General features: G+C 41.6%; 1 protein-coding gene across 1 annotated transcript in view; it reads right to left on the bottom strand.

The window, feature by feature from the left end:
- The window catches only part of LOC148854743 (Di-glucose binding protein with Leucine-rich repeat domain-containing protein), a 64,408-nt gene that overhangs the window by 15,942 nt on the left and 24,981 nt on the right, over positions 1 to 23,485 (bottom strand). Inside the window, exon 6 of the mRNA XM_088986653.1 lies at positions 10,142 to 10,210. Coding sequence (XP_088842779.1) covers positions 10,142 to 10,210 — 69 coding nt within the window. The remainder of the gene's footprint in view (positions 1 to 10,141; positions 10,211 to 23,485) is intronic.

The following is a 23,485-nucleotide window of genomic DNA, read 5'->3' as shown; positions in this document are numbered from 1 at the left end:
GGGATAAGCACCAATTCGGTCTCCTCCTTTGTAGGTTTTCAAAGGTATTAATCTTACCATAATAAAATTCCCAACAAAAAACAACAATCTTTGGGGGAATGGGCCTAGTCCAAAATTCTTTAATTGGGAAATTCTAAGGTGCAGAAGTGGAACAAAGGGACTTAAAGAAAGAGGAGCAAGTGAAAAAACGTTTCAGGTTAGGGGTCCAAATTCTTGTGTCAGGTTTGAGGGGATCTAAACAAAAAGACTCAAGTGAAGACAATAAGTCTAAAACACAAGCACTTTCATCATCACGTAACCCTCTACAGAAACCAAAATCCCAGTTTAGGGCCACAAAAGAAGTTGAGGAGGAAATAGAACCGGAAACCGGCTCTTCCTTATAAAGGGAAAGAGAGTAAAGAGAGGGAAAAAGGTCTTTAAGAGGTTGGTGGCCCACCCAAATGTCTTCCCAAAAATGAACATTGTTTCCAGAATTAACACCATATCTGACCAGATTGAGAAAATGGGGTAGAACTCCATGAATAGGCTTCCAAAGTGTTGCAAGAGTTGCCGTCAAGATACCTCGACACCCCAACCGTTTTGTAAACAGCCATGAATACTATTCACCACCTTGTGCCACAACCGCTCTCTCTCTAACAGCCATCTCCAAAGCCACTTCCCTAGTAGAGCTTCATTCTTAAGAACTAGATTTCTCAATCCTAACCCCCCTTCTTCCTTACTCCTGCTGACTATCTCCCACCTAATCAAATGATCATTCTTCTCTTCTCTTCCCCTGGCTCCCACAAGAAATCCCTCATCACCTTTTCTAGCTTCTTGGCTTCCCTTGAGGGTATTTTAAATACAGAAAGGAAATAAACCGGAAGACTAGCAAGTGTCGCCCTAATCATGGTCACTCTACCCACTATCAAAATGTAACTTTTTTCTAAGAAGCTAGCCTCTTTTCAAACTTTTCCACAATCGGATACTAGAACTGACTTTCTTTTGGGTTAGCTCCTAACAAAAGACCCAAATAGGTTAAAGGCAGATGTGAATCAGTCTTCTAATATCAGATTAAAAATCAGTAATTAACAGTGCAAATCAGATCTGAATAATAGTGCAAGAGCTATGTATGTCGAAGAGAAGAGGTAAGAGAAGAAGAGGTCGAAATGAATCAACCTTCTCCTCTAACCCTATTTTATTAATCTCTAAAAATTAATGATGACAAGTATGTCCTTAAGTGGGCAGCCAGCTTGGCAATTACATAAAAAAATAAAACAAGAACAAATAACAGGCCCATTAAGTGTGGCCCATTAACTCGAAAGGCTTTTTCACTTGCTCCTCTTTCTTCAAGTCCCTTTGCTCCACTTCTGCACCCTAGAACTTCCCAATTAAAGAATTCCAGACTAGACCCATTCCCTAAGATTGTTGTTTTTTTGTTGGGAAGTTTATTATGGCAAGATTAATACCTTTAAAAACCAGCAAAAAAGGAGACCAAAATGGTGTTTATCCCCTAATTGGTGTGTTCTTTGTAAATCTCAGAATGAGGACTGTCACCACGTACTGATCTCTTGCCCCTTTGCTACAGCTTTATGGAATTGGAGTTTTATGTTGTTTGAGTGTATGTGGAACCTACCATCCGATACTAGCTTGTTGTTTAGTCCATCTATCTTTGAATGGCACGCAAAGAGAGGGAGAATTACGTGGAAATGCATAAGAGCATCTTTGTTGTGGACAGTTTGGGAAGAAAGGAACACCATAATTTTTTGTGAAAAAGAAATGAGCTTTTCGGAAGTTAAAGAATGTATTCTGACAAGGGAAATTCAGTGGCTGAAAACTCTAAATCTCTTTGATGCATACTCCTTTGATGACCTATGGAGAAGCTGGTTAGCAGTGGCTAATGCTTCTACCAGGAAGAACAGACATGTGATTGAATGGATGCCACTAGGGGAGGAGTTTATTAAGCTGAACTTTGATGGGAGTAGCCGAGGTAATCCAGGACCTTTAGGCATAGGAAGAGTGCTGAGAAACAAAAATAGTAGCATTATATCTTTGTACTCAAGTCCTGCGGATGTGGGAGACTCTTTAAGGATTGAATTACTTGCTGTTGTACAAGGAATCCAACTCACAAATCAGCTAGGCATAGAGCATCTGATTATTGAAGGGGACTCCCAGGTGATAGTGCGTTGGTTGAAGGATCCGAACTCTATGATCTAGGGTTTTAGAGATCTTCTCAAAAAAGTTAAATGGATAACAAGGAATATGACAATCAAAGTTTAGTGGGTAGGCAGATCAGCAAACTCAATGGCTGATTCACTTGCAAAACAAGGGGTTCTTCGGGCTACCTTATTTTGGGCTTCTTTGTAATTTCTTTTGTACTTATAATTCTGTAACTAGTCTTAAAGGAAAGGTCACACCTTGTGCCTTTCCATGGGTTGCATGTAACTCTTAGTTGCTGGTTTAATAAAATCTTACTCGTTTATAAAAAAAAAAAATCAATCCCTTGATGGGTATTTCGGGTTCGATTAGCTTGTGCAGGTGGTACCCTTGTGCAGTTTGCAGCTCTTTGTCATCCTCTAAGATTAATAGATCCTTCATCTTCACCATTATCATCTTCATGGACAGCTCCGTTGTTTCGTCCTCCATCCCTTTCATTGATTAGAGGTGCTTCTTATTGGATTTCTTCTTCTTTATCTTCTTGAAGTTCTTTTACTTGTGCTTCAAGGGTTTCAACTCTCTTGCAAAGGGTAGAAATCAATGAATCTCTTTGTGTATCAGTCAGCCAACCCCTGTACTGCTTGCCACTACGTGTAGCCATGATGATAACAGCCTATAACCTTGGCTCTGATACCAAGCTGATGTAGGACCAGCTCAGTTCTAGTCCTTAGAGAATGTTGAATGGTCTTCTTGGATCAGTATTTTATCGCTGTTGATGGCTGTAATGGCTTCTTGAAGGGATAAGAGAGAAAATAGGGAGAGAAAGAAGAGAGAAAAATACCTAGAATCACTCTAGGGCATGGGAATCACTCACCATAGCTAGCATAAGCTAAAGAAAACTCAATATAATCCATTGCCTTTGTGTAAAAGACTCTAAACTCATAATAATGCTAGGAGTCAAACTGTTAGACTCATAATAGTCTTAGGAGTCAAACGGTTAGACTCAATAATCCTAGTAGGACTGAAACTAAGTTGTCAAATCCTATTTCAATTCAAAGAAGACTCAATAACTCTAATCCTACTTATGCAATGACTCTGAAATTTTAAACAAACAAACCATAACTAGACAATCAAACCCTATTATTGGACCCTACAGAAAAAAATATAAAATGGAAAAAATACCCTTGATGTTCAATTCAGTCCAAATCCCAAGTACCATCACTATGTCATATCAGGACCTGTTGTAAGGCCTTCTTCTTTCTAGAATAAGTCTTCAAGGGTGCTGACCGATTCCTATCACCAACCCTTGCTCTAGTTCCAGTGACCTATTCCACTGTGTGAATTCAAATGAAAATAGCTCCTTGGACACACTGATCTGGAAAAATATTTATTTTCTGTGTTTTGCAATATGTGCCGAACTTTATTCATGAATTCAAGGGGGACTGAACCAACTTATGAATTTATTAATAGTTTTATTACTCAGTGTTAGAATGATATGTTAGAAAGCTTGAGTGTGTTCGGCTTATAAGAATTCCTATTAGCCCATTCTTATGTTAAACTTATCTTGTATCTGGGCCTTTGTTAATGGGCCTAATCTTGTTTATGTCTTAAGTCTTCTGGGTGTCCCATCATTAATCAGAGGTATCCCAGTAAATTCTTGTACTTTGTACTTCACTTATATATAAATAAAGGCATGGTCGACTACAAGTACAGCTTGACATTTTCCAGCATCTTTTCTTCTTCTCCTCTTTTCTGCTACTTCGACTACAGTGGTTCAGCATTCATGGTATCAGAGCATTGAGCACCCTCCTGGTTACTGCCGAAGCCATCTCCTCCTTCTTGTTTTTTTTTTTTTATCTGGGTTGCTGCTGTAACAGAACTGCATCAGAACAGTGACAGTCTCGGCAAGTCTGAAACTGTGTTGCGAGCTGTGAGGACCTGCTGAGGTTACTTCGGCTAATCAGAACCTGCATCAGAACTGGTTCAGAAAGACCTTTACAGAACTGTGGTGACTTCAGTTACAGATCATTTCCAGGTCAGTTACTAGCCCTACTCCATCTCTGTGAACTGGTTCAGTTACAGACTTTTCCTTGCTGCTGTACCCGAACTGGTTTAGTCCAAGTGAAGCCTATCTGGTGTGCTATCAGCACTGTGAACTCTATGACTACTTCGGCCAGCCCTAACCAGAACCACCCAACAGTGTTGTGATCAACTCCTTGACCGAAGTTAGGATGTCATCACTATCCGGTGAAGTTTCCTCTAAAGATAACAGACCTGTTATAAGGTCCTCAAACCTAGAGAACCCTAATCTGCATAACTTGTAGATTACAAGTGTGCTATTGGATGAGTATAACTTTAGAGAGTGGTCTGCCTCAGCAAGACTGTTCATTATCTCTCGTGAACTCGCAGGCTATTTGGATGGAGATAAAAAGGAACCAGAAATCAGCAGCCCTGAATACACTGTGTGGTGCAAGGAAAATGCCATAGTTATGTCTTGGTTGCTGGCCTCCATGACTCCTCGGGTGGCCAGAACTGTTCATCATTTTCCTACAGCCACTAAAATCTGGGAGAAATACCTAAGATATATGGCCAAAAGAATCTACAGGCTGAACCAAGACATTGCAGCCCTAAGGCAAGGAAACATGTTTGTGGCAACATACTTTCCAACACTGAAAGGTCTCTGGGAAGAGCTTGACCATCACATGATTTTGGACTGGGAAAATGCCAGGGATAAGGAGAGGCATGACAAGCAGATTGAGGAGGGTAGAGCCTTCAAGTTCCTAGCAGACTTAGACCCTATATATGAAGGTGTAAGGTCACAGATTCTAGGGAGAGATGAATAACCTAAGCTTCATCATGTTTACTACCTGGTGAGGAATGAAGAAGTAAGGAGAAAGGAGATGTAGGTTGACTCCCAGACACAAGCAACAGAACTATCTGGAGAACATTCAGCCTTAGTCTCCACTAAGGGAAGCAGATTTTCAGACAAGAAGTCCCTCAAGTGTACCCATTGTGGTGGTGAGAAACACACAAAGGAAAAATGTTGGATCTTGTACCCTCATCTGAAGCCAGTTGCTCTGAGAAAGGAAAAAAGGCAACATAAGGGCCACAAAGCAAGTGGGAATCTTGCCACCAACAGCAGTAGTGACATCTCACAGAGTACTCAGCCAGTGTCCTCTTCCACCACAAAGCAGGTTGCTGATTCCTCTAGACCAAGTACCTTGGGCTTTACAGCTAGTGCGGTAGAGGTTCTTAGCCGGGCATTTGCCCGTTTGAAGAACAATCCTTTAGCTTCCACCTCTCTTGCCAAATCAAGTACAACCTTTGCATTTAGTGCAACTAGTTCCATTAATTCTAGCTCTTGGGTGATTGACTCAGGAGCCACTGACCATTAGACACATATGTCCTCATTATTCTCCTCATATCATTTATTGTCTGGCCAAGATAAGATGAGAGTAGCTGATGGGTCCCTCTCCACCATCTCGAGAAAGGGAGTGGTTGACCTAAGCAAGGATCTCTCTCTTAAATCAGTCTTACATGTTCCTAGCCTTACATCAAATTTGTTGTCTGTTTCAAAGCTTACAAGAAATTTGAACTGCAGTATAACTTTTTTTCCCTCTCATTGTGTTTTCCAGGACAGATTGACGAGGAGAATGATTGGGAGTGGTCATGAGTATGAGGGCCTCTACTATTTTGATGCAAATGTCAGTTCAGCACTGCAAGCTTCTGCTACTACTAGTCCAGAAAGTGTGGAGTCAAGAGCTAGGCTGCACTTGTGGCATGCTAGGCTAGGTCATTTGTCTTTTTCTTCTTTAGCAATGTTGTTTCCCGATTTATGTAAGGGCATTCCGAGTCAAAGTTTAGTTTGTGATGTGTGTCAAATGTTAAAACAATGCAGATCAATGTATCCAATTTCTAGTAATGAAATTCAAGCCCCTTTTGATTTGGTCCATTCTGATGTTTGGGGTCCTTCATCCATTGTCTCCATTGATGGCTTCCGTTATTTTATCAGTTTTATTGACCATTATTCTCGGTGCACTTGGATTTATTTGTTAAAAGGACGTGAAGAAGTTCCACGGATAACTATGATGTTTTGCAAGATGGTTGAAACACAATTTGATAAGAAGATAAAACAGTTACGTTCAGACAATGCAGCTGAATATTTTGAAAGATCCCTAAACTCGTTCATGGAAGACAAAGGCATGTTACATCAATCATCATGTGCTTACACCCCTCAGCAATTGCTGAGCGCAAGAACAAGCACCTAGTGGAGACAACTTGAGCTCTACTTTTCCAGTACAATGTGCCCAAGCAATATTGGTCTCAAGCTGTTCTCACTGCATCATACCTAATGAATCGGATGCCATCTAAGGTACTGGGTATGAAGACCCTTTTCTCTGTGTTGTGTCCCACTCTTCCAGAATTTCCTCTTCCCCCACGGGTTTTTGGATGTACATGCTTCATACATGAAGGATCCAAAGAAAACCAAGTTGGATCCTAAGGCTACAAAGGGAATTTTTTTGGGTTACTCTCCTACGCAAAAGGGGTATAAGTGTTATAATCCTGTCTCCAAGAAAAAAATGTCACAAGAGATGTAGTTTTTTTTGAGTCTCAACCCTATTTCCAATCTTCTCAGAATCCACTTCAGGGGGAGACTAGTGGGATGGAAGAGGATTCTCATTCTCCCTCCTTTTTTGTTCCCCTTTCATCACCTTCCACTACTCCTAGCTGTAACATTCCGGGTTGACCTAGTGAGACTCCCACTGTGCCAGTTATATCTCCAGCTTCAGTTGATGCTCCTGATGATCCCAGCAGGCAAGAGAAAGAGATACTTACATACAGTAGAAGGAAGAAGAGCCCTTAACCTCATGATTGCAACCAGTTGGACTCAGATCAATCTGTCTTTGCAATCCAAGGACCTGACTCTCTCAATTCAGATTTGGATCTTCCCATTGCTCTCCGTAAGCTTGTTCGTTCTTGCACCACTTGGCATTCCATAGCTGATTATGTCTCTTACATTTATCACCTGCCTATCATTCCTTTGTATCTACTCTTTCCTCTGTATGTGTCACTTCCAGATATTCAGAGGCGGTATCTGATCCAAGATGGAAAGAAGCCATGAATGAAGAGATGAAAGCCCTAATGAAAGCAAGAACGTGGGAATTGGTGGACCTGCCAGAAGGGAAAGGCACTGTTGGGTGCAAGTGAGTATTCACAGTAAAGCACAGGGAAGATGGGTCAATTGAAAGATACAAGGCCAGACTTGTGGCAAAGGGATTTACACAAAAGGAAGGAATTGACTACAAGGAAACCTTTGCCTCGGTAGCAAAGCTCAACACAATTAGGGTTCTACTGTCATTAGCTACAAAATTCTCTTGGGAACTTCATCAGCTGGATGTGAAGAATGCTTTCCTTAATGGTGATCTACATGAAGAGGTATTCATGGAACTCTCACCTGGATATAATGTTGGAAAGAAGGTGTGTAAACTAAGGTAAGCTTTGTATGGCTTGAAGCAATCTCCCTAGGCATGGTTTGAGAGACTTTGTACGGCCATGAAAAAAGTGGGGTATACTGAGAGCAGTGCGTATCATACATTGTTTACAAGGAGACAGGATGAAAAACTTACAACTCTCATTGTTTATGTGGATGATATGGTGATTATTGGAAATGATGTGAAAGAGATGAAGAGGCTGAAGGAGTTCTTAGCTTCAGAATTTGAGATCAAGAACCTGGGAAATCTGAGATTTTTTCTCGGGATTGAAGTTGCTAGATCAAGAGAAGGAATCTATATATGTCAACGAAAATATGTGCTAGATCTCCTAGAAGAAACAGGCATGATGGGGTGCAGGCCAGCAGATACACCAATAGAACCAAACCATGGATTACAAGAATCAATGGGTGAGGAATACTGCGATAAGGAAATGTACCAAAAATTGGTAAGAAAACTGATATACCTATCCCTCACTCGGCCAGACATTGCCTATGCAGTGCATGTTGTCAGTCAACTCATGCACTCACCAAAGACTCCTCATATGAGAGCAGTGGAAAGAATTCTAAGATACTTGAAAACTTGCCCAGGGAAAGGAATTCTATTCAGGAAGAACAACAAACTTGAAATTGAAGCCTACACTGATGCTGATTGGGTTGGGTCTGTTGGAGACAGAAAGTCAACCTCAGGTTATTGTACATTCTTGGGAGGAAACCTAGTCACATGGCGCATTAAGAAGCAAAATGTTGTGGCTAGATCAAGTGCAGAAGCAGAATACCGAGCTATGGCACACGGGGTTGCTGAACTCTTATGGCTTAGAACTCTCCTTAATGAGCTTGGTATCAAGACTGAAGGTCCTCTCAAGTTGTATTGTGATAATAAAGCTACTATCAACATTGCCAATAATCCAGTACAACATGACAGGACAAAACATATTGAAATTGATCGACACTTTGTAAGAGAGAGAATTGTTTCAGGGGAACTCTGTGTGCCTTATACTCCATCAGAAATGCAGATTGCAGATGTATTAACAAAAGGGCTGGCAACTACAAAGTTCAAGGACATACTTGGCAAGCTAAACATGATTGATATCCATGTTTAGCTTGAGGGGGAGTATTAGAATGATATGTTAGAAGGCTTGAGTGTGTTCGGCTTATAAGAAATCCTATTAGCCCATTCTTATGTTAAACTTATCTTGTATCTGGGCCTTTGCTAATGAGCCTAATCTTGTTTATGTCTTAAGTCTTCTGGGTGTCCCATCACTAATCGGGGGTTTCCCAATAAATTCTTGTACTTTGTACTTCACTTATATATAAATAAAGGCATGGTCGACTGCAAGTACAGCTCGACATTTTCCAACATCTTTTCTTCTTCTCCTCTTTTCTGCTACTTCGACTACAGTGGTTCAGCTTTCACTCAGAATTGTACATTCTCTCTCTTTTTTTTCCTACTAATAAATATTTTTAATTCATAAAAGGTGAATTAATTAACAAAGTTGGTTAACTTGATTTACCTTGACTTTGGAATTTATATATAGTAAATCACAAATTGGTTCAGGTCAATAATTCACACTTTGTACATGAGTATTGTGAAAACTGTAACTAATTTACTTGTTAAATCTACCTTTTATCAATTCTTGGTAAATCTGTATTACCAGAACTGGAAGAAGCAATTTTGTTTCAAGTTTAACAATAAGGTAGACTCCCCTTGCGTTTCATCCATGATAAACAAGTCAGCAATAATTTGTCTATGAAGCTAAGTGACCCTACAATTCATCAAGTCATAATAAAACAGAACCACTTGCTGACAGGATGTTACTTTGAGTGCCTAATAAAATAGATGCCAATGAGAAGTTAACCAGCTATAAAGCATTATGTCTTTTCTTTCAGTATTACATAACACACATTACAGGGGGACTTATGGGGTGTTCACAGAGCAGGGTGCACATGAGGTCCACTGGCCTTACCATGGAGAGCCTGCAGTTACGTGGGTTTGATCCCGTGCCTCCTCTTTTTGAGGGATGCCAAGTGGTTATCCAAACAATTAGGTCATCAGCAAAAGATAATAGATACAGGAAGACTTGCAGTATTATCATCAATTGACAAGACCAGGTGCATTCTTCTAAGACTACATGGAAAAAGTATGAACATTAAACCAGCCCGAAATCTCATAAACATGTAAAAAAAAAAACAGAAAACAAAAATTACATTGATTAAAAGGAAAATATTTTTTATTGGTAAAAGTGAAACAATTTTATTAATTTAAAAGTCCCCATATTTGGCACAGTGGGATGTCACCTAATATCATCCACAGAAGGGAATAAGATGTCAGAGGTACAAGTAATATAAGGAAATTAAATCAAAATATGTCTCACCATCAACCTTTCTTGGTAACGTATTGAGGGGGTGAATGCAGTTGGATATAAATTTATTTAACTGTTTGTTTACATCCGCTATAAAACAATAAATAAAGTTGACTGATGATCGGCCATTGTTATAGATAAAATGTAATCTACTTACACAAGTTGCAGGCTTGAAGCAGAAAGGCCATCTGGTATTGGACCAGATAATAGATTGTTTGACAAATCCCTACACAATGCAACATAAGATGCATAATCAGGGTAGCTTTTTCATTCAAGGAACCATCAGATAAACAGCATTCCCAAAATGCCAAGAGAAGATGAACCTAAAAATCACCGTGCTTGGTTAGTCAAAAGTATGATAGTTTTGATAAGATGAAGCTTTTGTAGGTTTATGTTTCAAAATGTACTCCAGCATGTACATGTCAAGTGGAAGCTAACCTATGTTGCAGTTATATTATTTCATTCATTAAGCCTCATAAAAAGTTTACCTTCAAAAAATGATGAGCTAAAAAGTCAAATGGCAATTAATAAAGAAAACATTTCAGACCGAAGCTCCGAGAAACTTTTAAATAACTGGATGTGCACTCCATAGTTAAAGCTTTTAATGACTTTGGAAAGCATAATTGTGCTCCAAATAAACTGTAAAGAGACTGGGCCGAATGGGCCCTAACATCCTCTCTTGTAATATCTTTTATTTTATTGTTGATGGGCCACACTTAATGGGCCTGTTATTTATTATTGTTTTATTCTCTTTATGTAACTGCCAAGCTGGCCGCCCACTTAAGGGCATTCTTGTCATCATCTAATTTTTAGATCTTAATAAAATAGGGTTAGAGGAGAATGGAGATTAATTCGACTCCTTCTCTTACCTTCTCTTTTCGCCATCTTCTTCTCCTGTATAGCTGTTCAGACCTGTTCTTTACTTCTTCTAATCCCTAAATTTGTTCTTGATATTTGAGGACTGATTTACATCTTGTGGTTGAGGTTGCCAGATCCCTGTTATTTGCATCCCATGTTCCTATAAAATTTTGGGGAGATGCTGTTCTTACTGCTACTTTTCTGATCAACCGTATGCCCTCTAGGGTCCTTGTCGTTAAAACCCCTTTTAGTCTTCTCTTCCCGGATGAGGATACCTTTTCTCTTCCTATCTATGTTTTTGGGTGCATTTGCTATGTGCATATTCAGTCATCAAAGGCACAAGTTTGAACCTAAGGCTCATAAATGTGTTTTTCTGGGATATGCTTCCACATAGAAGGGTTATTGCTGTTTTGATCCAGTTCGTGGCACCCGCTTTGTATCTCGGGATGTCACCTTTGTCGAGTTGACTCCCTTCTTTAGCATTCCTCCTGAGGGGGAAAAATCTGATGAGCCATTTGCTATGTCTCCAGTTGTTCCTCTTCCCATTCCTTGTGAGTCCGATCATGGGGTGTCCACTTCTCCCACTGGGCCTACCTCATATTCCTACTCCTGCTCTCCAAAGGTGGTACCAAAGGCAGAGATTCAGACATGTGCAGGTTGTTTCCCCTCCTTTAGAAGAGCATTTCGCCACTCCCATCATTCCTAAGGTAATAGGTCAGCCCTCTACTGACCCATCTCTGACTGTCTCAGACCTTGACCTTCCTATTGCTCTTTGCAAGGGCAAGCGGAAGTGTACAACCCATTGTATCTCCAAACACTTGTCTTACAGCCTTCTCTCCCCTTCCTACTACTCCTTTCTTGCCTCTGTTTCTTCCCATGTGATACCCAGGTCTGTACCGGAAGCATTACCTCAAGCTGAATGGAGGGATGCTATGATGGCCGAACTAGATGCATTGCATAAGAACCATACCTGGGATATTGTTGACTTGCCAAAAGGGAAGGAACCAGTGGGTTGTAAATGGGTGTTTACCATTAAATATCACTCTGATGGCTCTGTTGAGAGGTTTAAGGCTCGGTTGGTTGCTAAGGGCTACACTCAAATGTATGGCATTGACTATCTTGAGACATTTGCTCCTGTAGCTAAGATGACCTTAGTCAGGGTTTTACTATCTCTAGCTGATACTTTTGACTGGCCCCTACACCAACTTGATGTTAAAAATGCCTTCTTGAATGGAGACCTGCATGAAGAGGTCTATATGTCTCTACCTCCTGGAGTGTATGGGAAGGAAATGAAAGGTAAAGTGTGTAAACTACACAAATCTATTTATGGTCTCAAACAGTCTCCTCGGGCTTGGTTTGAGAGATTTCGGGTTGCTCTTGTCTCCTTTGGCTACACTCAAACTCAATTTGATCATACACTGTTCTTGAAGAGAAATGACTCTCTGGTGACCTTCTTGATTGTTTATGTTGATGATATTGTGGTCACGGGTAATGACACTGAAGAGGTTAGTAAACTAAAAGGATTTCTCAACTCTGAATTTGAAATCAAGGATTTGGGAGATCTTCGGTATTTCTTGGGCATTGAAGTTGCTCGATCTAAGGATGGTATCTTCATCTCTCAGCGTAAATATGTCCTTGATCTTCTTGCTGAAACTGGTAAACTTGGAGCTAAACCCATCTCCACTCCTATTGATCCTAACCATAAGCTTTCTGCTACAAATGGTGAGTTTTTGACTGATAAGGGAGTGTTTTAGAGACTGCCTGGGAAGTTGTTATACCTTTGCATGACTCGGCCAGATATTTCCTATGCAGTAAGTGTTATTAGTCAATTTATGCATTCTCCCAGAGAGACTCATTTAGTTGCTGCAGAAAGGGTTCTGTGCTACTTGAAAGGTACCCCAGGGAAGGGTATTCTATTTGCTAAACATGGTCACATGAAGCTGGAAGCTTTTACTGATGCTGATTGGGCAAGATGTATTGATGATAGAAGGTCCACCTCTGGTTATTGTGCTCTGGTTGCTGGGAATATTGTGTCATGGAGGAGTAAGAAGCAATCTGTAGTTGTTAGATCCTCAGCTGAAGCAGAATACAGGGCAATGGCACATGGTGTGTCAGAATTACTGTGGCTACGTTCCCTTCTAGAAGAATTGGGGGTGGACTACGAGAAACCAATGATGCTCTATTGTGACAACCAAGCTGCTATCAACATTGCACATAATCCTGTTCAACATGACAGAACTAAGCGCATTGAGGTTGATAGGCATTTTATAAGGGAAAGAGTTTCCTCGGGAGAAGTTTGTTTACCATTCATCACATCAGAAGAGCAACTGGTTAATATCTTGACTAAGGGAGTTCCAAGAGGGAAAATGACACACTATATAAGCAAGTTGGGCATGATTGACATCTATGCTCAGCTTGAGGGGGAGTGTAAAGAGACTGGGCCGAATGGGCCCTAACATCCTCTCTTGTAATATCTTTTATTTTATTGTTGATGGGCCACACTTAATGGGCCTGTTATTTATTCTTGTTTTATTCTCTTTATGTAACTGCCAAGCTGGTCGCCCACTTAAGGGCATTCTTGTCATCATCTAATTTTTAGATCTTAATAAAATAGGGTTAGAGGAGAATGGAGATTAATTCGACTCCTTCTTCTCTTACCTTCTCTTTTCGCCATCTTCTTCTCCTGTATAGTTGTTCAGACCTGTTCTTTACTTCTAATAATCCCTAAATTTGTTCTTGACATTTGAGGACTGATTTACATCTTAAACCCAATTGTTTTTCACACAATATCCTTGCAAATCTGCAGTTAATGAATAAGTCATGAACTGATTTTGTTCTCTCCACACATTATGCACATTGTGTTATCCACCATCATTCCTCACCTAGCCAACTTGTCAACTGTTAAACATTTGCCCAACATGATTGTACAAAGTAAGTATAAGGAGATCGACCTAAGTAGCAACACGGATCGACAACCACGACAAGACAAATCAAGACCAGGTCAATTCGGGTCATTAAATATAAGTGATGTTTTCAGCACAATTAATGATTATTCTAGAAACTAAAGAGCATTCTTGAAGAAATAAACATGGGAACATTCTAGAAATAATTCAAGAAAACAAACATGTGACAAAAAGGGTAAAACTGGAAATAATAATTAATATGACTCTAGAAAGACAATTAATCACATGTTTTAAATGAATATAAAGAACATTCTAGAATATAAGGGTAAAATAGGAAAAACATTAACTTAAGAACATTTTGGAATGTGCACCCAAAAACTATAAATAAGGGCCTTGCAACCATTGCCCATCACTTTTGACATCAGTTCATCCATTCTCTCTCCTCTCTCATCCATATTATCCTTCTTCCGTCCTCCCATTTCATTCATCCACTATTTCCCTCTTTTTCTTGTCAGAATTCCAGCGCCGGCGAACTACAGCGGCCTGACCCCTCGTTAGAGGGTATGTAGGCAGCCCCTTCCTTGGAGTCCAGCCACTTGTTGATTTCCCATTTCTTCCCATTTTTGGTTCAGCCAATTCCTCAGACCTCGGGGTAAAGACCACTTTACATCCTCGGCCTTAAGCTACTTTGTGAGGGGTTGCCGGTTTCCAAACTCTAGCATCTAGGAATTTGCCCATCTCAATACCAGCTAGTTTGTTATAAAAAATATCTCAATGTGAATTTCCTTATCAAGGTTCAAAGTAAAAGGTGTTTCAATCACACACTCCACCTTTTTTTTCTAAATATGAGAGGGGCGAGGCCTACTCCCTGAAAACAACCAATACTGAAAATACATAGTATCTAGTGTATGATATCCTGGTGTAACCAGAATGATATGATACACCCGATACACACTGATATGTCATAATTTTTTTAACCTTGTTCCTGTTCTCTCCCATGACCAGATTCTTCTCTCTCATATAGATCTATCAGTTCATGTCATGCTAATTTTCTGCGGTGTTGAAGTTTGACCTGCCCTAGAATTTTGTCTTGTTCGTTGACTATAAAGTAAAGTAAACAGCAAGAAGTAGGAGAGGAAAGAAGAAGAGAGAAAAGAGAGGAAAGAGAGAAAGGTTGGTTCGAATTAGAGAAAAGTAATCCCTAGATTCGGCCAGACCTGTTATTATATTATTAACTTATTAGAAAAGACTTGAGTGCCCTTCTTTAAGTAGGAGGCACTCGAACTAACATAACAGTACACATCAACATTCTCAACAAGTACAAAGACTGAAATACCCCTTCACTAACACCACTAACACTCCCCATCAAGCTGGTGAGTATATATCATATAATCCCAGCTTGTTACATATGTAGTCCACTCTCCCCCGACTCAAACCTTTTGTAAACAAGTCTGCCCACTGGTTTCCCGTACTAACATATGCAGTTTCTATCACCCCATTCAGCACCTTCTCTCTCACAAAATGACAGTCAACTTCGATGTGCTTGGTTCTTTCATGAAACACTGGATTGGAAGAGATATGAACCGCTGCCTGATTGTCACAATAGAGCTTCATTGGAGTACTGATGTCATATCCTATCTCCTGTAGAAGGTTCCTCAGCCACACTAATTCACAAGCAATATGTGCCATGGCCCTATATTCTGCTTCTGCACTGCTTCTTGCCACAACTGTTTGCTTCTTACTTTTCCACGTTACTAGGTTACCCCCCAGAAAGGTGCAATAGCCTGTGGTAGATCGTCTATCAGACATAGAACCTGTCCAATCAGCATGGGTGTATCCTTCTATTACCAGTTTTCCACCACTCCTGTACAGCAACCACGACCAGGAGCTCCTTTCAGATACCTCACAATCCTTAGCATTGCATTCCAATGTGGGACCAAAGGTTTCTGCATGAACTAACTCACCACACTAACCGCAAATGAAATATCTGGCCAAGTAATGGTTAGATAGTTTAGTTTGCCTACAAGTCGTCGGTATCTGCCAGGGTCTTCAAATACTTCACCTATATCACTGCTCAGCCTCGTATTTGTTTCCATAGGTGTCTTAGCAGGTTTAGTACCCAACAACCCTGTTTCTTCTAGTAAATCAAGCACATATTTCCTCTGACACAAATTAATGCCATGCTTAGATCTTGCTACCTCTATGCCCAAAAAGTATTTCAACTTGCCAAGGTCCTTTGTCTGAAAGTGATCCTGTAGGAATGCCTTCAATCTGTCAATGCCCATTTTATCATTCCCAGTCACAACGATATCATCCACATACACCACCAATATTATTTTGCCTGCCGAAGAGTCAAAACTGAAGACAGAGTGATCAACTTGGCACTGTTTCATACCAAACTTCTTGACCACCTCACTGAACCTACTAAACCATGCTCGAGGGGACTATTTAAGTCTATAAATAGTCTTCTTAAGTCTGCATACCTTACCATCCTCCCCCTGAGCAATAAACCCGGTTGGTTGCTCCATGTAGACCTCCTCGAGCAAATCACCATGCAAAAAGGCATTTTTGATATCTAGCTGATGGAGAGACCAATCATACATAGCTGCAAGGGAGATAACGACACGAACTGACCCTATCTTAGCAACCGGGGAGAATGTCTCTATGTAGTCAATGCCATAGGTTTGGGAGTACCCTTTGGCAACCAGCCGCGCCTTCAGGCGCTCAACACGACCATCTGGCAAGTACTTAACACTATACACCCACTTACAACCGACAACCTGCTTCCCAGGAGGAAGAGCGGTGAGATCCCAAGTGTGATTATGATGCAGAGCAGAGAGCTCTTCTTCCATAGCACGACACCACTCTGGAGAGGTAAGGGCTTCCTGGACATCCTTAGGAACAACCACGGAGGATAACAAAGATATGAACTGGCAATGGGAGGCGGAGAGGTGGGTAAGTGAAACAAAATTGGAAATAGGGTGAAGGTGCAAGTACACCTTTCCGGAAGGCAATAGGAAGATCTAGGTCGGAGGCTGGTGTCGGAGCTGGAGCTGGATCTGTCAACGGTGATGAAGCTGGAGGAGCTGTAGCCGGTACACGCGAGCGATGTGTATACACGTGACGGATGGGTGGACAGTCAACTGACGGTGGCTCCGGAGGCAGGGACGTAGGCATGACTGGAACCAGAGGAGGTGGATCAGCCACAGGAAGAGGAAGAGGAGGTGGTGATGTGGAGGAAGCAGTAGCACCGGACCCCACGAAGAACGGAGTAGACTCGAAGAATGTAACATCAACACATACCAAGGAACGACGAGAACTGGGATGATAACACTTGTACCATTTTTGAGTTCGGGAATAGCCAAGGAAGATACACTTCAGGGAACGTGCATCTAACTTGTCAGTCCCGGGACCCAGATTATGAACGAAGCAGACATACCCAAATACCCGAGGAGAAAGCGGAAACGGAAACATGTTGGGAAATAAGACACTAAAAGGAGAACGACCATCAAGGATAGACATGGGCATCCGATTAATTAAGAAACAAGAGGTGAGCATTGCATCGCTCCAAAAGGTTTTGGGAACATTCATGTGGTGCATGAGGGAGCGTGCCGTTTCTACAAGATGGCGGTTCTTTCTCTCAGCAACCCCATTTTGTTGCGGAGTGTAGGTACATGAAGTTTGGTGTATAATGCCATGTTGGTCCAAGTATTCTTGAAAAGATGAAGACAAGTATTCATGACCATTATCAGAACGGAAAATTTTGATGTGAACGCCAAATTGATTGCGGATCTCAGCATAAAATTTCTAGAAGATGGCAAATAATTCACTTCTTTCTTTCATTAAATAGAGCCACGTCATTCTTGAACAGTCATCAACAAAAATAACAAAATATCGGTATCCATTATATGACATCACTTTATAAGGACCCTAAACATCTGAATGAATTAAAGAAAAAAGACTCGACACACGGTTATCGACCCTAGAATGAAAGGGAACACGATGGTGTTTCCCAAATTGACATGACTCACAATCTAAAACAAAAAGTTGACTCAATGAAGGGACTAAAGACTGCAACACTTTCAACGAAGGATGACCAAATCTACAATGCCACTGGAGAGGAGAAATAATTGACTGAAGGGTCGTTGACGTTCGTCCACCACCATCAAGATAATACTGTCCACCAGCTTCATGCCCTCCACCAATCTTCATCCCCGTCTTGAGATCCTGAAAAACACACATAGAAGGGTAAAATGTGATGGAGCACTTAAGGGACTTGGTCAGCTTACTAACAGACATATGATTAAATGGAAGCTTAGGTACATATAAAACAGAGGATAGGGATACAGGGTCTAGGTCAACATTACCAACACCACAGATAGATGATGTGGAGCCATTAGCAAGGGTAAAAAATTGTGATGTTGAGCAATGAGTGAGAGATGAAAACACACCTGGAGTTCTCGTCATGTGATCGGAGGCTCCAAAGTCGACAATCCAGGGGTTGGGTGTGGATGCCAAACAAGCCATACCTGAGTGTGCAAAGGAAGCTGTGTTCTGCTGCGACTTGGATTGAACAAACCTCTCATACTCATCCCGAGAAACACTCACCATCTCCTTGCCTGGACCATCTAAGGGAGTAGAAGGCATCGGGTCAGCTGACCGGTTCTCCTGTCTAGAGCTGAAACTGGTGTCACTAGTCATGGCATGGTTGGCCCACGTCGAGGGAGGACCATGTAAGTCATAGCAGTAGTTAATGGTATGTCCATCCAAACCACAATGAGTACACTTCCGTGGACCCGAGCCACGTCCTCTACCACGAGCTCCCCCTGAAACTCTGCCTCCAGTACGACCACCACCACGGATATGTGTAGATCTACCACTACCACTCCTACCAGGCTGGGCTCCTCGAGCCCCACTTCTGCCACCTCGACCTCTCGACACTGCAAATGCTGATTTATCGGAGACATTAGAGTCCATAGATCCAAAGGAAGCCCTCCGAAGACGAGCAAACACCTCCTCTAAAGACGGAAGAGCAGATCCCCCTAGTATCTAGGCTCGTACTGGTTCATACTCAGACTTCAGCCCCACCAGAAATCGTGTCACATCAAGCTGCTCTCGCTGTTGCTGATGAACTTTGACATCTGAAGTGAGAGGATGATAGACATTTAACTCATTACGGATATTCCTCACACTGGCATAGTACTCCTCAAGGCTCTGATTTCCCTGTTGCAGATTGAAGTATTCCTGGTACAGTTGATATACCCTAGTGGTATTATCCTGATCTGAATACAGTTTCTTAGCATGATCCCACACCTCTTTGGTTGTGTCAAGAAACATGAAGTTCACACTGATTTTGGGTTCCATACTGTTTCACAGCCATGTAATGATCTGTGCATCTTCCTGCTCCCAGTCTTCATACTCCTGAGAATTAGCGGGGGGTTTCTCCTCTTTTATATGCTTCACTTTCTTCTTCGCCTTCAGAAAAACCTCTACAGACTTGGCCCAAGGGACATAATTCTCTCCATTCAGTTTAATGGAGGTCATTTGGACATTCAGGTAGTCAGTAGATATCATGACACTAGGTTTACTATCATTATTATCTGCCATTGCCGAACTCCCTTATCACTGAATTCTGAGCACCACACACTGCACACTACACACAGACACTTCACCGAAATCTGCACACTGATTTCAACAGTAATAAATGCCGAGAACTGCAACACCACAAACCCTACTCACCAAAATCTGCACACTGATTTCAGTAGTATTAAATGCTGAAAACTGCAACAACACAACCCCTACTCACCGAAGTCTACACACTGATTTCAGCGATATCAAATGCTGAAAACCACACTTGTAACACCACCAACCCTAATCCACAACTACAGGAAGTTTCTCCATTAAGTAGACACTATTGCCCTTCGAATCACACACAAAACAGAATAAACCCTAGCATAAACCCTAGCATACTGCAATCTGAAAACCCATCATGTGAACCGTACTACACCTCTCATGTATTCCATAACAGAAAAATATGCATAAAAAAAACTTTACCTCATCGCCTGAAGGCCAACCACATGAAGGGCTGAGACACCACTGCACCACACGTACCAGCCCTAACTAGGGCTTAGAAACCACAGCAACCAATCACCAACGACACAATCGGAGGCATAGGAACCTCCTAGGGAAGAGGGCGATCACTCCTTTTCAGCCCTTTTTCCAGTCTCCAACTCACAGCTGAGAAACCCAAGAGAAACCCTAATTCGAACGCAGAAGACAGAATTCTAGCAAGTCTGATTAGGTGAACCTCGCTCTGAAACCATGTTGAAGTTTGACCTGCCCTAGAATTCTGTCTTGTTCGTTGACTGTAAAGTAAAGTAAACAGCAAGAAGTAGGAGAGGAAAGAAGAAGAGAGGAAAGAGAGGAAAGGGAGAAAGGCTGGTTCGAATTAGAGAAAAGTAATCCCTAGATTCGGCCAGACCTGTTATTATATTATTAACTTATTGGAAAAGACTTGAGTGCCCTTCTTTAAGTAAGAGGCACTCGAACTAACATAACAGTACACATCAACATTCTCAACAAGTACAAAGACTGAAATACCCCTTCACTAGCACCACTAACATGCAGCAATTCCATCCAAGGCCCTACCACTTAACCACTCAGATTCCTCCTGAATGTGGGCCATCATACTCCAAAATCTCTATTAAAAGAGAACAAATCTGCAATCATGCACTCTTTTTTTAAGATAAATAAAGAAGAAAGTTTATTAAGAAAGGAGCAAGCAGGCACATTGCACACCTATAGACATTAGTGTCCCTGCATCCCAGATCATATTACTCGCCCCATACTTGACCAACATTATTCTTCTCTACAGGCTGTTGAGCTGCTTATTCCATCTCCAATACCATTTGTGGATTTGCCTAATAGGGCCACATTGAACTCCCCCGTTCTCCTCACCCCTAGACCCCCACCTTTCTTGGACAGCACACTTTACTCCACTTAACCATGTGGAACTTAAAATCTTCCTTCCACCCTGTCCACAAAAAGTCCCTCATTTTTTTTTCAATTACCTTGGCTGTGCTAGCAGGAATTGGGAACAAGGATCAGAGATAGGTTGGTAGAGATCATAATACACTCTTAATCAAAGTTTACTTCCCCCTTTTGATGGATATTTTGTTTTCCACGATGCTAATATTCTCTCTACTCTTTTCACCATTGGCACCCATATCTTCTTTGCAATGCACTTATCCCTAGGTGGCATACCTAAATATTTTGTGGGGAGCTTGCTAGTTTTGCACCCAGAACATTGAACCAGCTGTTCTAAAGTAATCCCTTCCCCCACAGCCCTTACCTCACTCTTATGAATATTAATGATCAGCCCAGAAATTGCCTCAAACCATGTTTGAATAAGGCAGATATTTATCATATGTTCCTAGGATATCATTGCAAAAATCAACATGTTGTCTACAAATTGAAGCAATGCGACCCCTTTCTCCTCACTCACCTTAAAACCTTCTAGGACACCTCTTTCTGCTGCTTTTTTTATTATCCTACTCAAAACCTCCATAACACATATAAACAGCAATGGGGACAAAGGGTCCCCCTGCCTAATGCCTCTAGAGTTGAAGATCCTTCCATCTGGGGTTCCATTTATTATAATTGAGAAGCTCATCATAGTTAAACATACCTTTATCTAGTCTCTCCACTTGACGCCAAAATTAAATCATTTCAGCATGTAGTTCAAAAAGCTCTAGCTTGTGTGATTGTAAGCTTTCTCCATGTCCACTTTTAGATTTTAGTAGCACCCCTGCTTCCCCACGTTTACTTGTTGAATCAAGTAGTTCATTGGCCACCGACCATCTCATTAATAGTTTCAAGTATTTCTTCTTTTGAAAGGGCCCTCCAACTCCTCTGCCTCTTCTTCCCTCAAACTTTCAAAACTTAATCCCTCCTTGGGTCCGTAGAGCTAGATCTCCTTGTATAAAGCCTCGTAATAATTGTTGAAGGTATCCCTGACTTTTCTCTCTCCTTCTATTACCTCCCCCTTATCTCCAACTCTATTTGACATCTTGTGAAATAATGAGGCATCTTTATCTCCTTCTTACAATCATAAGCATAGCCTTTGCCTCCATTTGATTTCTTCCTAATACGCTAGCCAATCATATTCCATTTTATCCTTACCTATCTCTTTTGCTTCTCATTAGATATTACACCCTATTATTCAGCCCTGTCTGGATTTATTATTGTTTCTAAAATTCCTCCTTCCTCACCTTCACCCCCTAAAGGACGTCTCCATCTTCCACCTCTTCAACTTTACTTTTAGCTCCAATAACTTCTTGCTAAATATGTGGCTGGTCAAACCTTCAACTTGGCATTCTCTCTGCCATTGTTGCATCTTCTCTACTAGGTCCTTCTCTTCCAATCACATGTGCTCAAAATGAAATGGTGGTTTTTTTTATTAGTAAAATGGTGGTTTTTTAACTACTAAAGTTTCCCCACAATCCAACAAAATCGGTAAGTAGTCCAATAGTGATTGTGACAAAGACTGTTATGGGCCCGGGCATAGGATCTCGTCACGGGTCGGTCCACGGGGAGAACCTCTAGCTTCCCCTTGCCCCTCCCCTTGTGTGTAGACCCTATCGTGGCGACCTAAAGGTGATTTGTTCAAGAGATCACCCTAACTCTCCTTTACTCTTCTCTTTGACTGAAAATTGAATGCCTTTATTCTCAATTCGCAGCTCCTTAAATAGGAGATTACAAGAGGTGAGAATCCTCTCTGTAGGAGGACTCCCTGTAGAATTCAACTATTTACAGATAAGGCTAAGATAAATCAAACTCTAAGATCAATCAAACTCCTACTTCTAATAGATAAACAAACTCTTACTATTCTTCTAATAGATAAAGTAAGATAAGGGAAACTACCAAGGATAAGATAAGATAAGCTGAGAGCTTATAAGATAAGCTTCCGCCTTGTGGACCCCTCCTTACTGCTGCTGTCGGCGGTTGTACGTCCTCCCCATGAATGCATCCACAACATTACACCCCTCCTGGGCAACAAGCTTGTCCCCAAGCTCGAGATCTGGGTAGGCGTCTTGAAGAACAGTCCAGGGGATCCAGGTGGCCTCAGCTGATGGTAGGTCGTCCCATTCCACTAGGACTTCGAGAGTACCCCGATTGACGCGGGATCGAACTAGAGCCCGAGGCTGGAGGATGGGTCTACCATCCCTTAAGGGTGGTAGGGAAGGTACCTTATCAGGAGTACCTGTAAATGGCTTGAGCAAGGACATGTGGAAGGTATCATGGAGTTTGTTGTGCTCTGGTAGCTCGAGTTGATATGCAACTTTCCCGATTCGCCGTAAAACCTTGAAGGGCCCATAAAATTTGGGAGCCAGTTTAGAGGAAGGTCTGCTTTTGAGAGAGTGTTGCCGATAGGGTTGGAGCTTCAACCACACGAACTGTTCGGGCTCGAAAGTTAATTCTCTGTGACGCTGATCGTAGGCATTCTTCATGCGCGTCTGAGCCTGTTGTAAGCGGAGAGCGACTTCGGCCAGGAGGGCATCGCGATCTTGTAGTCCATGATCGATTTCTTCCAGCCGTGTCGAACTGGGTTCGTAGGACAATAGGCGGGGGGGTTCCCGACCATAGACGACCTGGAATGGAGTCATGCCAAGAGAAGAGTGATAGGTCGTGTTGTAGTAGTATTCGGCCCACGGAAGGCAATCCACCCAACGCCATGGCTG

Source organism: Nelumbo lutea, chromosome 4, assembly GCF_056320005.1.
Source record: "Nelumbo lutea isolate HS-2025 chromosome 4, American lotus-T2T, whole genome shotgun sequence".
NCBI lineage: Eukaryota > Viridiplantae > Streptophyta > Magnoliopsida > Proteales > Nelumbonaceae > Nelumbo > Nelumbo lutea.
Note: the sequence above shows the minus strand (reverse complement) of the source record. Positions and strands in the feature narration are given on the sequence as shown.